Source organism: Pseudochaenichthys georgianus, chromosome 1, assembly GCF_902827115.2.
Source record: "Pseudochaenichthys georgianus chromosome 1, fPseGeo1.2, whole genome shotgun sequence".
Classification (NCBI taxonomy): Eukaryota; Metazoa; Chordata; class Actinopteri; order Perciformes; family Channichthyidae; genus Pseudochaenichthys; species Pseudochaenichthys georgianus.
In genome coordinates, this window is record NC_047503.1 from 25,305,098 (window position 1) to 25,317,634 (window position 12,537).

The 12,537-nt window shown below is 42.5% G+C and overlaps 1 protein-coding gene across 2 annotated transcripts in view; it reads left to right on the plus strand.

Moving 5' to 3' along the window:
• dlc1 (DLC1 Rho GTPase activating protein) overlaps nucleotides 1–12,537 on the plus strand; it is a 90,432-nt gene that overhangs the window by 62,975 nt on the left and 14,920 nt on the right. Inside the window, exons 6-7 of one of the 2 annotated variants that reach the window (XM_034080236.2) lie at nucleotides 9,946–10,017; nucleotides 11,717–11,813. In XM_034080236.2, coding sequence (XP_033936127.1) covers nucleotides 9,946–10,017; nucleotides 11,717–11,813 — 169 coding nt within the window. The remainder of the gene's footprint in view (nucleotides 1–9,945; nucleotides 10,018–11,716; nucleotides 11,814–12,537) is intronic. The other variant, XM_034080306.2, reaches the window with a different exon arrangement.

Below are 12,537 nucleotides of genomic sequence, written 5' to 3' on the forward strand. Positions count from 1 at the left end.
ATCTGTTATGGAAAGACTCTTTATTTATGGCCTTGTTATCTGAAATTCTCAACAACATAAAAGAGAATCACATTATAGCTGTTTAGACACACACACACACCTAACATGTGCATGTCTATTTCAGGAAAGGCCGATGACCTTTGCAGACCCATCATTTGGTTATCTCTCTTCGCAAGTCTTTCTTGACACGGCCTTGGGTGTTTATGTGTGAGTTGGACTGACAGGTCCGTCGGCTGACCCTCACCTGGCCCCGCCGTTTGGGGTTAAGAATGGTAGAAGAGGCAAGCGTAAACCCTAAGGCAAGCCCAGAGGAGGGCTCTTTCATCTTTCGCTCACGTTTCAGTTTGTTTTGTCTTTTCTTGTTTACTCTTGCCATACTTTATTTATTTCTATATCTCTCTTTCTGCAAATGTTTTATTTTTACCTTTAATTATTTGTATCTTCAAATGTCCTCTTCCGGCCCCTCCCTCTGTATCTCAGGGTCAGAGGTTGCACTGTAAAGTTTACAACCTAAAACAGTAGCTTCACCAAACAGCAACAAGTGGATGCAAGGCCAATTTATTCCAAATCAAATTCCTTTGGTTTATATTGTTTACGCACCTGGGCTTTTTTTTGTTTAAAAATAGAAGTGATGATTAAGAACAGCTCGAGACATGATTAAAATGTATATGAATCGCACGATAAGCCGCAGAAATGTCCCTGGTAATATACCTTAAAGGTAAAAGTGTTTGTTTTTTTCCCTGGGAAAAGTTGCCTTTAATGCGGGCTTAATCCCTCGTGTCTGCCTGCTGTAACACTGATGCAGCTCCTCATTTCCTCCCTTTTGTCCAAAGCCCTCATTAAACTCGTGTGTATTTGATCTGTATCTGAATCATAAGCCAAACAAGCGCCCGACTCTGACGAGCTTTCATGAATGAAAATCATAGACACTCAAAACAGACACACTCATTTGCCCCAGAGCAACTGGCAGCCGTGGCAGTCTGCTTGTCTGATCTCTCACACTTTACCACACACATTCATCAACAATTGCTCACATTATTGTGCATCTATCACTAAAAAACAACTTGAGAGCACAAGCCCCCTCAACCCTGCACGGGGTTGTTGACCCATCTCACCCGAGGGTAGCTTCGTGTTGGGGTTTTGGGTGCAGTCTCTGGGTGGTCGGGGATTTGGCCTTGTTTGGTAATCTCTCTTTCCTCTCTATATTTGCTTTTTTGTTCTCTCTCTATCCTTCCCCTATGCCTCTCTCTCTTTCTTACACACACTATCAGACCATAATTATATTGCTCCCTCCCTTCCGGTTGCAGATTTACGATGAAAACCTTCAGTTTATGAGTTCATAAGCCCATGGTTTCCGTTGATGTATTATTTGATATATGATATCATTCTTATGCTTTAGCTGGATGAACTTATATACTGGGTAATGTGTTCATATCCCTAATTGCATCAATAGATTATATTGCACTTTGTTTGTCGGATTCAGAGTATTAATTACGTGCTCTTTCGTGGAAAGTATACCTATCTTAATTAGAAAGCTTTGCACATTTTTGGCTGCTCATGTTAACTTTGGTGTTTTGTTGACATTGGCTTAACTTCTGTTTGGGTTCCCACAGACCATACAGCTGTGTGTGTAGAAATAATAACTGCAAAATCAACCACATTTTGCACATCAATGTGTTTTTGCCAAACAAATATCAGTATGCGGGCCTACTTTGTGAAGTTACTGATGCTTGAAGTCAATAAAACACCTAATTCTGAGTTGAACAAACTCAGACAGAAATCCAAATATACTTACTTGGGTTCGGGAGGTGTTAGGTTGCATAAAAAGTACTGTCAACACCAATTACAGAAATAAGCATATGGAAATCCATTGTATTTCAACTGTTTTACAGACAGGGCCTCTGGGCAAACATTTCAAAGCATTCCCATCTGGGGTGGACATTTTATGGACGCCTATGCATTTATCCTTGTGATTTCTCTCCCTTGTAATAGCTGGCAGGATGTCTGTATGGTGATTCACCTCTGACTCCTCAGTCAGCTGGAACTGGTGGTAGCCAACTTCAGACTTCACAGTTAGCCAGGATTTTCTGCATCATCCTTTCCCTCTTCGCTGCCCATGCTTTGGATTACATGTATGTCTGTTACTCATCTGGCTTTCTCTTTTTGCACCACCTCAGTGCCTATGTGTTACCATGGAAATAACACAGAGCTGGCTTATGCCAAGCGCTAATTTCGTTGTGGGTTTTAGAAAAACTGGATGAAAGAAAAGTGGACAGGCTGTTATTATAAATCAGTAATGTGTGACATTACACACACATGCACACACATTTAAATCTGAAAAATGATCAGTGAGGTTTCAACACATTTCCTATCAAAATTATAGGCATGGATTGTAAGAAATAAAATGTTGATATAAACTAGCCCTGCAAATGTAGACTTATCCAATTGTTAAAGCAACTTCTAATTGTAGTAATTGTATTGCCTTGTTTATAGATGTGTTAGGATATTAGGATAAATAGTGCTATCAGTCAAAGTGTGAACACGAGCAAGACTTAATACAAAAATAAATCTGCCTCCAGGAATAAATGTGTTGTGGTTGTAGAGTCAACCTGTGCGTGGTGAACGTGCGTTAGGCGCGCCAAGCACAGGGCAGGACCTCAGGCATTACCATACCTGCAACAGTTCTCTTTTCACTGCGCCACTTGCGCTTTTCAGACTAATCTTGAGTCACAAAAGAGCGTCTCTCTCAGTTGTCTCCAGTATTTTCTAATGATATGCAAAATGGGAATCAACCTCGGAGTGAATTGCTGCCTATTAGGGAGGCGGTTGAGGCTCAGACGAGGCAGGAGCTGAATGAATAGAGAAGAGTCATGGGGAGCACAGTTAATCACTTTCGATTTATATGGGTAACGTTTGGACTAGTCAAATCAGTTCATTAAAATAGTTACGAACACATAATTAAAGGAGGAACAGAAGTTAAATACAATGCAGACAATTGACCGAAAGAGACTAGTTGGTGTCATGATGACTGCGATTTGATATTATGTGATGACATGATATTATAATCAGTATAAATGTTTCCCTGAGGTTGTTCTGAGGGGATCGGTGCGCCTCCAGCTCCTTATCAGGTGGGGAGCAGCGGAGCGGGTGGGGGTGGAGCCACGGCAGAGTTGCCCATTCCTAAAGCTTGAATCACACTACTCTCCATTCACATTCCAACTGGGGACCGCTTCATTCAGGGACTCGCAGTGTTGGAAGGATTTGAAGAATTGTGGAATTTCGTGTATCGCAGGCAAATCAGTTTTTTTTTTTTACCATGGATCTACTGTCCCGCGCCACGGTCAAAGGACATCTGCAACCGACTATAGTTTGAGTTATCTGTGCGCTGGATCTATCATGCCGGCTTCGTTCTAACAGTGGAGTAGACCTGACGGAGCGCAGCCGGGATTCTGGTTTATGCAGAGGCTGGTCAAATACGAGACATTACAACATGATATTAACACGTAAGTCAAATCTAAAATGTATCTTATCAAATATTTGGATAGTTTTCTATTCAAAGGAAATGTGGCCATACATTAAAGCGGTTTCCTGTTTATCCAGGAGGTGTAAAGCTCACTGATAATGGATAATACGCAGTCTGCAGTCCGTTCATTTTTAGTTATTTTAAATTGTATAGCCTCTGAATGGTTTGTTTTAGTAGTAGCTCCAAGTAAAACAGTCTTTAAGTCGTCTTTACGGCGCAGCGCTGCGGGCTGTCAGATAAGAAATCTCCCCACTTTACGCAGAACTCCGCGTCTCCAGTGTCCTCACCCCTGTTCACCAACACCCCACCCCGTGTTTCTTTTATCTGTAACTTTTCCCAAGTTACGCACGACCCTGCGTGGTTTAAGAATAATCTCTGTCTAAAATCGTTCCCCCTTTTACGCACGGAGCCCAGAGGAGCTTCCAGCATTTTCGCACGCTCTCGACAGTTTGAAATGGATTACATTCAAAACTTTGATCCGTGTGTGGATACAGGGTCGCGAACAGGAATGTTTAGCCTAAAGTCGTGTTTTGTGTCGTTAAAGATTATCGGAAGGTATCGTACCAGTCCGCGACACTTCAACATGTCAACCTCCAGTTTGTTGAACCGCCTGTGCCTTTTGCCTGAATAATGCCGACCTTTTGCTAACGTTACTGGGAATTTGAGGTGGCTATATAAAATCCACTTTTTAGCCCTGTGCTGGAAGGCTTATTTGTGTGTTTTGTGGGCTTTAGTCCTTTGTCTTTACTGTTTAAGTGTTTGCTCCCACACACAGGTCCTTATCAGCCACCTCAGGTCTGGAGATATGAGCACAGTAGATTTCAGTTGAGCCATATAACCATTATGGACGTGCACAAAGACACAGAAATCCAGCCATTATGATGAGAGGTGAATGAACCAAACCTACAATAACTACTTACTGTATTACTAATCACTGTTTGACAAAATACTTACACACCTCAATGAGTCAATTTGCAACAAAAGGAAAAGCCCAGTTGGCTTTTCCACTTGTGAACTTGCTCATTCTTCATGTCTTTTTATTTATTTCCTTATTTTCTACAAAAGATGGGAGTAGATTGTTTAATAGTTATTGCACGTGTTGGGAGAGGCGCAATTGAAGGAAACTCACTTCACTGCCCTCTTTGTGAAACAGGAAGTGACCAGGGGCCTTATCTAAAAGATTTACAACCAACTGGCACACTGTTTCTCCATGTCCTGTGAGAAGACGCATATGTTCACTTTTGCTGTAACCTTCCCTCTGCTGAAGGTAACAGGCTGTCCTTGGATTTGTTTACATTTAGCTATCAAGCGGGGGTTCCTGGCAGGTAGGCTGTCATCTGGCTGTGGAAAGCTTATCAGGGGCTTTGGATATGTCTGGTCACCTGATCCAGGGCCCTCTGTGTGAGCATAAATCTGTCATCAGGGAGCAGAGGGGCCCGTGGGGTGTGCTCTGTGATGATCCATCTGGGCCAGCTGTGGGCCTGCGTGTGTATGTGTCCGTGAATCTTTGCCTCTCTCTGTAACTGGAATGGACCATTGGTAATAGCCTTATTATTGTTGTGTGTCTGAGTGTGTGTGAGAATGTGTAAACGGGGCATGGCTTGTGGCCAACCAGATGGCGATATTCCTGGCATCGTCTCACTTAGCTAATAGCCAGACCCTTCTCAGTGAACCCCAGCTGTCTCAACCGTAGAATCACAAAACATGATACCCATCAGGAAGAAAATCTGTTATGTCCTATCTTTGCATTCCAGTGGAGCACTGGAGGAGATTTTACATTTGTCAGGTTAAAAAAGCAGTTTTCTCCATTTTCCCTGCTGCTATTATAGAGACTCAAGCTGTTAACGACATTGCGTTCATACATAAAAGATCATGAATCAAGCAGATGTGCATTCTTCAAGTTCACGGACACATCAGGATTTTGTCCTTGTCCGTGTTGAAATTAAGGACAAATATTGGCCGCATCCATGCTCCTGATTTTGCTTGTTGTAGATTACTTCTGAGCCACATAGTCTGGCCTGGGTTATCACATCACCTGTCTAGACCCACTTTGCAGCTCCTTCAGAAATGAGCCACTCAGACCTGGAGTTGATAAGAACCCTAGGCCTGCCTTTTGGCTTGTTTTACACTCGGCACTTTGAGACCCTGCGACGATCGGGTAATTCCAGATAAGCCACCTCAATTCACAACAGTTGTTAGTCAAGCATTCTTCTTAATCTGCCAACTTCAAAGCCCCAGCCCCAGTAGTGATAACTGTATTAAGACTCTTGACCTCCAGATTGCCATGTGTGCAGCAGAGCTTTTGAGGTGGGGAGCAGCATCCTTTGTTTGCTTGCTGCTGAAAAACTCCCTCTGGAGCTGAGCATTCAGGCTTGGCCAAGCCAGACCCCGCTGCCTCCTGCGATGGAGGGAAACTTTGGCCTGCAATTGTGAGAATTTCCTGCCACAGGAAAGGAGAGGAGAGAAGGCCGAGCAGGATTGAAATAAGAAGAGAGCAAGGGCCGAAGAGACCAGGTTGAGAGCAAGGAAAAGGGCAAAGAAAAGACAGATCATTTTAGAAGTTGATTGCGCTGGGCAGTGAGTAAAGTTAAACCCAAACTGGCAGCTCACCAGGTCAGCTTTGGCAAAGTTCCAGGAGAAAAGACGTTTGTGATCCATATAAAATCTCTATTAGCATTGGCTTTGCTCTTTTCAGTAATGATATCTTATCATTATCGCTCTCTTCTTTCTTTGCCACTGGGGAGGAGGGTATCTTACTGTGTTATGTTTACTTATTCACATCAGTTAGAGCTAGTGCTTTGAATTCAAACTGAGGGGATTTGCCTGGTCCACAAAGTATGACATTTAGTGGAAAATGTGTTACATTATCAGAGATCATTATCTTTATTTTTTTTCTAGTTATAATACCAGTTTAGTCTCTGACCCACCTGACGGACGTGTTTCAGACATCCTGTGTGACCTCTTTTAGCCGCACCAGCAGATCTGTTCTGTGCCCAGGATCACATCTCAATGTATCCAGCTGTTAATTGTGTCTGTTACACTCAAAGCCATAAATGGTAACATGAGGAGAAAGATTTTGTTTAGCGTAGTGCTGCTGATGTCTTATGCCTCCTGTAGTCCGTTGCATGAAGTCACTGGGGTCAAAAGGCCCAAGGTCTAGTGCATTGCTTTGCATTTTGGAACAACACAATGTATCTGTTTCTGCTTCGATTTCAAACAGTTGTTACTGCATGCACAAACTAAATCTGAACAAGCAAATCAATGTGTGCTGAATGTGCTGCTCTTTATGGTCAACTGTTGCATAAACAGTTTGCCAGGGCATGAAGTACTTGCAGTGCTGTAGTGGGCTCTGTAATGTTGGTTTTGACCCGACTTTCATAGCTGTAATCAGTTGTCCTTCAGCCAACTTGGCACATACAGACTAAATATCACTATCAACGTAATGTATTTCAGTATTCTATGAGGGGTAACTCTGTGATCATCATATCTGGCTTTCATATTTGACTGGTTATAAAAGCTTAGTGTAAGACATACAGTACATTTGTCCAGTGTGGTGTTGTCGCTGTCTTTAGCCATGAGGACGTTTGGTAAGCAAGCACACACAATCACCGGAGCCAGTGTTTGTCTTGGCTGCCTCCCCGCCTATTATCTGGCCAGGAACAAACGAAGGCAGGGCCTTACAGCCGGGTGGTCGGCGGCCACTGCAGCGCCGCTCAGCTCTCTTCCTGTGAGGGAAGCAGGAAAAGGAAGTGAGGTAGTTCCCTGGCGAGGGCTAAGGAATTGGAGTGGACAGCAAAGGAAGACAAAAAATCAAATACACCCATGAATCTCAAGTTATCAAAGTAAACATATGTAAGGGAGTAGGTGAGTGTTGTCGGACAACATGTGTATCAGCCTTGGATATTCTTGTAAACCTCTATTAAGGCTTTGTTGATCCAACTTTTATAAAGGTTCCACATATACAAGAGTGTATTTGTGTGCAGCTCTATTGTTAGGTTGTTTGTGCCAGATGCCCCCTGCCCCTGTCCATTTCCTGCAGCCAAACAAAAGATAACAAAATATTCTTGCTTCCCTATTTGAATGAAAGGAGATGCAGTGCACAGACTAATAGTATTCACTTGTATCCATCTGCCTGGTGAATATGGTTGTCATTATTTTGTTTTCAAGGCACACCAAGTCCACATTATGTCACTCTAAAGTAGATTTGACACACATTCTAGCCAAATGGTGTGTGTCACTGGGCATCTTCCCTCCAAAGGATCTTAATGAATGCCATAGCCCTCTTTTTGGGGTTTGGGGGTGGAAAGCTAACCACGTGTTTCTATGTCCAATTTGCATTTGAATAGCTTTACTGTCTTTTGAGTGGTTTGTCTTTAAACATGAGGTCAGTCTTTGCAAACACACACTGACTAGCATGTGCACACAGTCAAACACACGTTGATACACAAGCAAACACAAGAATCTCTAGCTATATGCGGTGCTTGCTTCCAAGAATGTTGGTATAATTACCCCTTGGTTTCTACGCTTTTCTGGGTTCACTTCGCTCCAGAAATAGTAGGCTGAACACAACCACTAGACACAGCTTCTGAGAGATTTCACATCCACAAGGAAAAGTAGAGCTCATATGTCAAATAAATCAGTGTTGAAACATGGTTGTAAATGTGTCACGTGACACTTGGGTTCACGCTGATGTCAGAGTGGTTGCTTTTGGAGTGTTTGCCCCTGCAGTGGCAGAGGGGAGACCCTGTCTTGGTCGGGTCACACCTTGTTGTTAGTGGGTCTGTCTGCCATGTAGGCTTGTTGTTGGTATGTAAATGCTCATACGCTTGAGCCCAGACCCTTTGCAGCAGTAGTCTACTAGTGACCTAACTGTCTGTCTTTCTGACGGTACTTTATGGTTACATTTCTTTTGTTTACATACATTCTCCCTCGATGGTTTCACTTTATTGGCATTCTTTGTAAAACATTGTTATTATCTCTGTAATTCTCAATTTAGTATTTTTTGTTGCAGTTTGTTCTTCTGTTATTGAACTTGGGATAAATAACCTAACAATTTATTTGTGCAATTAAGCCTTGAAATAAGGTGGAATTGCTGGTGGTATAAAATAATTAAACTAAACTTTTCTGCATCTTTACCGCTGGTTACTATTAGCTCAGTCACGCTAAGCCAAACAGAGCACCTCCAAAGGACATTACTATAAATGCAAGGATTGTAGAATGTTGAAATGGAAACTTTTAACTACCCTGCCTTCATTTCAGACATCTAACACAGTTCTCACATTTTAAATGGGATTAGCAAGTATAAAGCTTGAATGATTTGCAGTCTTTCTCTATGTGGCCTTTCCTGCCTTTGTTACACTGCTTTTGTTTAAGTCTTTCTCAAGGTTGTGCTACATTTGTACTTACTGTCATTCCTGTCATTCCACTAAGGAGACGATTGTAAAATCAGATCCTTAAGGCCTGGAGACATGGTTCTGCCTGTCTCCCTTCTACTACAAACTGCTGTCTCTGGGGGTGATGGGGCAATTAAGGAGGCTAGGGTTTGGGCAGCCATTTGGTATGTCATCTAGGTTTTCACTGATAATTGGGATCACCATGGCTCCTCTCACACAGTGGACCTCAACACGCAGTCAGTACTTAGCACAACAAGCACACATTTCACACCTTGTGTTTAAAAAGAAAGCACGGAAATGTGTGTCCAGCAGTGTTTGAGAAGCACTCTGAACATGTTTGACTTTAGTAATGACATTGATGGAGACTTACGAAACATGCATCTGATATATAATTATAAACTCTTTCCTACATGCATCTCAATCAAAGACCGATGTAACGGTTGTCCTTTTTCATATTGGCATCATGAACAAACAGAAGCTGGAGGGCAGCACTGCATTCATAAAACATATGTTGTAAAACAAACTTTATCTCAGATAACAAACAAGAATTGTTAAATGGCATATAGATATATCTTTGGATACAGTTGTGCCATTTAGGAGAAGTCTTCTTGCAGACGTTTTTCTGTTGGAGATTTCTGTGTGAACAACAAATACCAACGCTTTACCTGGATAAGTGGCAAACACTTGGCATGTGAAGGGGTTAACACAATTTGCACGAACGATGCTTTGAGCTTTAGCTTTAGAAGCATGTGAGATGAGAGTGACCGCTGCAAGATAGCTGATAAGGTCAAGGGGTTCACATTCGATAAGCTGCTAGCATGTTGGAGTGCTCAGTTCCAGAGGTTTGTCTAACTTTGATATATTGAGAGGATAACGTTTTTCCAAACTTTGTTTCAATTGAGGCTTTAGTGAAGGAAAAAAAGCTTTTGTTTTGAATGCTTTTATTACAAACATTGATTATATTTGTTATTCAGGTCTCTGTAACAACAACTAATGTGCGTTTGTTTTCTTCCACTTTGTCCTATGCAGAGATTGAAGCCAAAGAGGCTTGTACCTGGCTCCGAGCAGCAGGGTTTCCACAGTACGCCCAGCTGTATGAAGGTAAGGACCCCGGTGAGATACCCCCAACCTCTCTCACGGCCTATTTGGCAATAATGAAGATACAAAATGTATGCTGTTATTAGGGAAGCCACAGTTATACGGCAAATGGTGACATACAGATTTTAAAAGCTATGTTATGACTTCAGTTATTTCAAAGGCTTTCAGTTAACCACATTACCACAATCTTAACTGAAGTCGGTTAGGCAGATTTACTAAAGTATGGTCATCAATACAACTCATATTCCAGAATTATTATTCATTTGAAATCACATACAAGAAGAACCTTTCTATTTTTTTGTGTAACAAAATTGTTGTTGCACTACCAAATTGTGCACTTGTTTGGTGATGTTTAGCTCATCTAGATGACCACTGTTGCGTTAGTCAAGAACAAAAAACACCAACATGCATACTTGTGCCTGTGCATGCTTACATACCACATACATCAACACATTCCTCAGGAGTAAGGGGTGTGTTTTTCCTTCGCACGAGTGCTTTACTTTTTCTATGAGAGAGCCACATTAACCATAGCAAAGAATATTCCAAACAATAATCATAATGTATCATACAGAGTAACTGTTTTGGGACCAAGGGTCTTTCTTACCTTGTTAAAATAAACAAATAAACTTCTATGCCCTCTAAAGTTACTTATCCAATGATATATGGTTAAGAAAAAATGCCTTGGCTGACCTTTGAGTTTTAAATAAACACTCACTGAAACACATCAAACATTCTTTACACTCCATATAGCTACTTCAACTACACTATGGCATGCCGTAGGTATACCAGTTGCCCTTATGTAACTACATGACGATGACAGCAGGCCAAGCTACCATTGTCAACAGGTCATTGCTTGTTGCCAATTAACCGTGAAAGGTTTCCTATTGGAACGGAAGGCTCTTTGTGCTTTTGCACAGGTGATGAGACTGTTTCTCTACACACCAACAGCAACACAAAAGTGCAATCGGCAATCAATCACTGTGCAGATTTTAAACAAACCGCTGGTTGGTTATGCAGCCGTCTCAACTAAGTAGGAATGTGTGCCGAGGCATGACACATTTTTCCTTCCCCTGTATCGGTGGCACAATCTCTATTGTCTGTGCTTTCAGGACTATTGCCCCACTAAAGATAAGCAGACTGATAGGCCGGAATCACTACAGTAGGCTTAAAGGTCTGCCGTCCCTTGAACAGCATGTTCTTATCAACATCGCCCCTCGGGGCCACAAATGCGAGATTCCTATTTTGGGTTGGGTCCACACATTCCAGAAAACATCTTAAAACCCATTTATTTAAATATTCTTTATGATCCAATGATATGATGTGCCATAACGCTGCAACTGAGTAAATAAGTGAGTCTGTTAATGAAGTAGACAAGGGAGGGAGAAGGAGAAAAGGAAGTGGGACCTCTGAGCAGCTCTGGAGTACCTATTGTCATTCTTCAATCAATCCCCTGTTCTCTCCCTCTGTGCTCCACATCCCCCCTGCCTGCCGGTCTGAAAGCTGCAGCTGTGTTTGTTTGGTCGGCTAAGACGCTACTTCCTCTTTTAGCTTTTCATCGAGGCTGTATGGGGGGAGAAGGTGGGACGGAAGGCCCTGGTGGGTGTTAGTGTGGGTGGGTTTTTCTGAGGCTAGGGGTTGTATCTTTAGATTGATCTGAACACATTGATCCAATCAGCGGCAGGAAGATGCCCACACTAACCAGACCCTCTCTGTTTAGATGCCCTGTTCCCCATCGACATCTCCTCAGTCACCAGGGACCACGACTTCCTCGATCGAGACGCCATTGAGGCTCTCTGCAGGTGAGATTACAAGTCATCCTTTCATACGTATGTTCTCTTCTTTTGATCTTATGCGCCTTTCTTCTTCTGGAAAATCTTCTTCCATCTCTTGTTTTCTCCCAAATGAAACCATGAGGGCATGACTTCAAAAGGAGGCATGCTTTGGAAAGTTGCCGATGAGATAAAATAATGACACGATAAGCACATTGAAGAGATGCACTGTTCCGTTTCCCTTTGCATTGAGCTCTCATTGGCCATATCTCCTTCTCGTAGTTTTCTTCAGTCTCTGATAGTGTGTGCCTCAATCATTTTGTATCGTCCTGGCACGCACATATCTCACTATACCTTTGACTGCAGCATGCTACGGTCACGCAGCGCTCTCTACAGTCTTTCTCTTCATCTTGTAAGTTGTTTTAAGTCTCAGACATGTTAGTAAGTCTATGTTTAAAATACCTTAACGCCATAAGTATCATTGAAAAGCACTAGCTTGCTTCCTACTTGGTGCCCCAGCTATATGAATTAGCGTATTTGGGGAAAGTTGATAGCTACTTAATGGAGTCGACTTCATCAAATACTGACTTTCAGTAATAAACCACAGCAGGTGTCCCCCCCCCCCCACACATCTGGAAGCCATCATCTCAATGTCTCCTCTGTTGGCAGCCTTTCAGCCCCCTCCCCACAACCCAGACTATCCCCCAGTTCCCATCCCTTCATCTCTCTATTGTTACATGATCTGCCCTAAGAG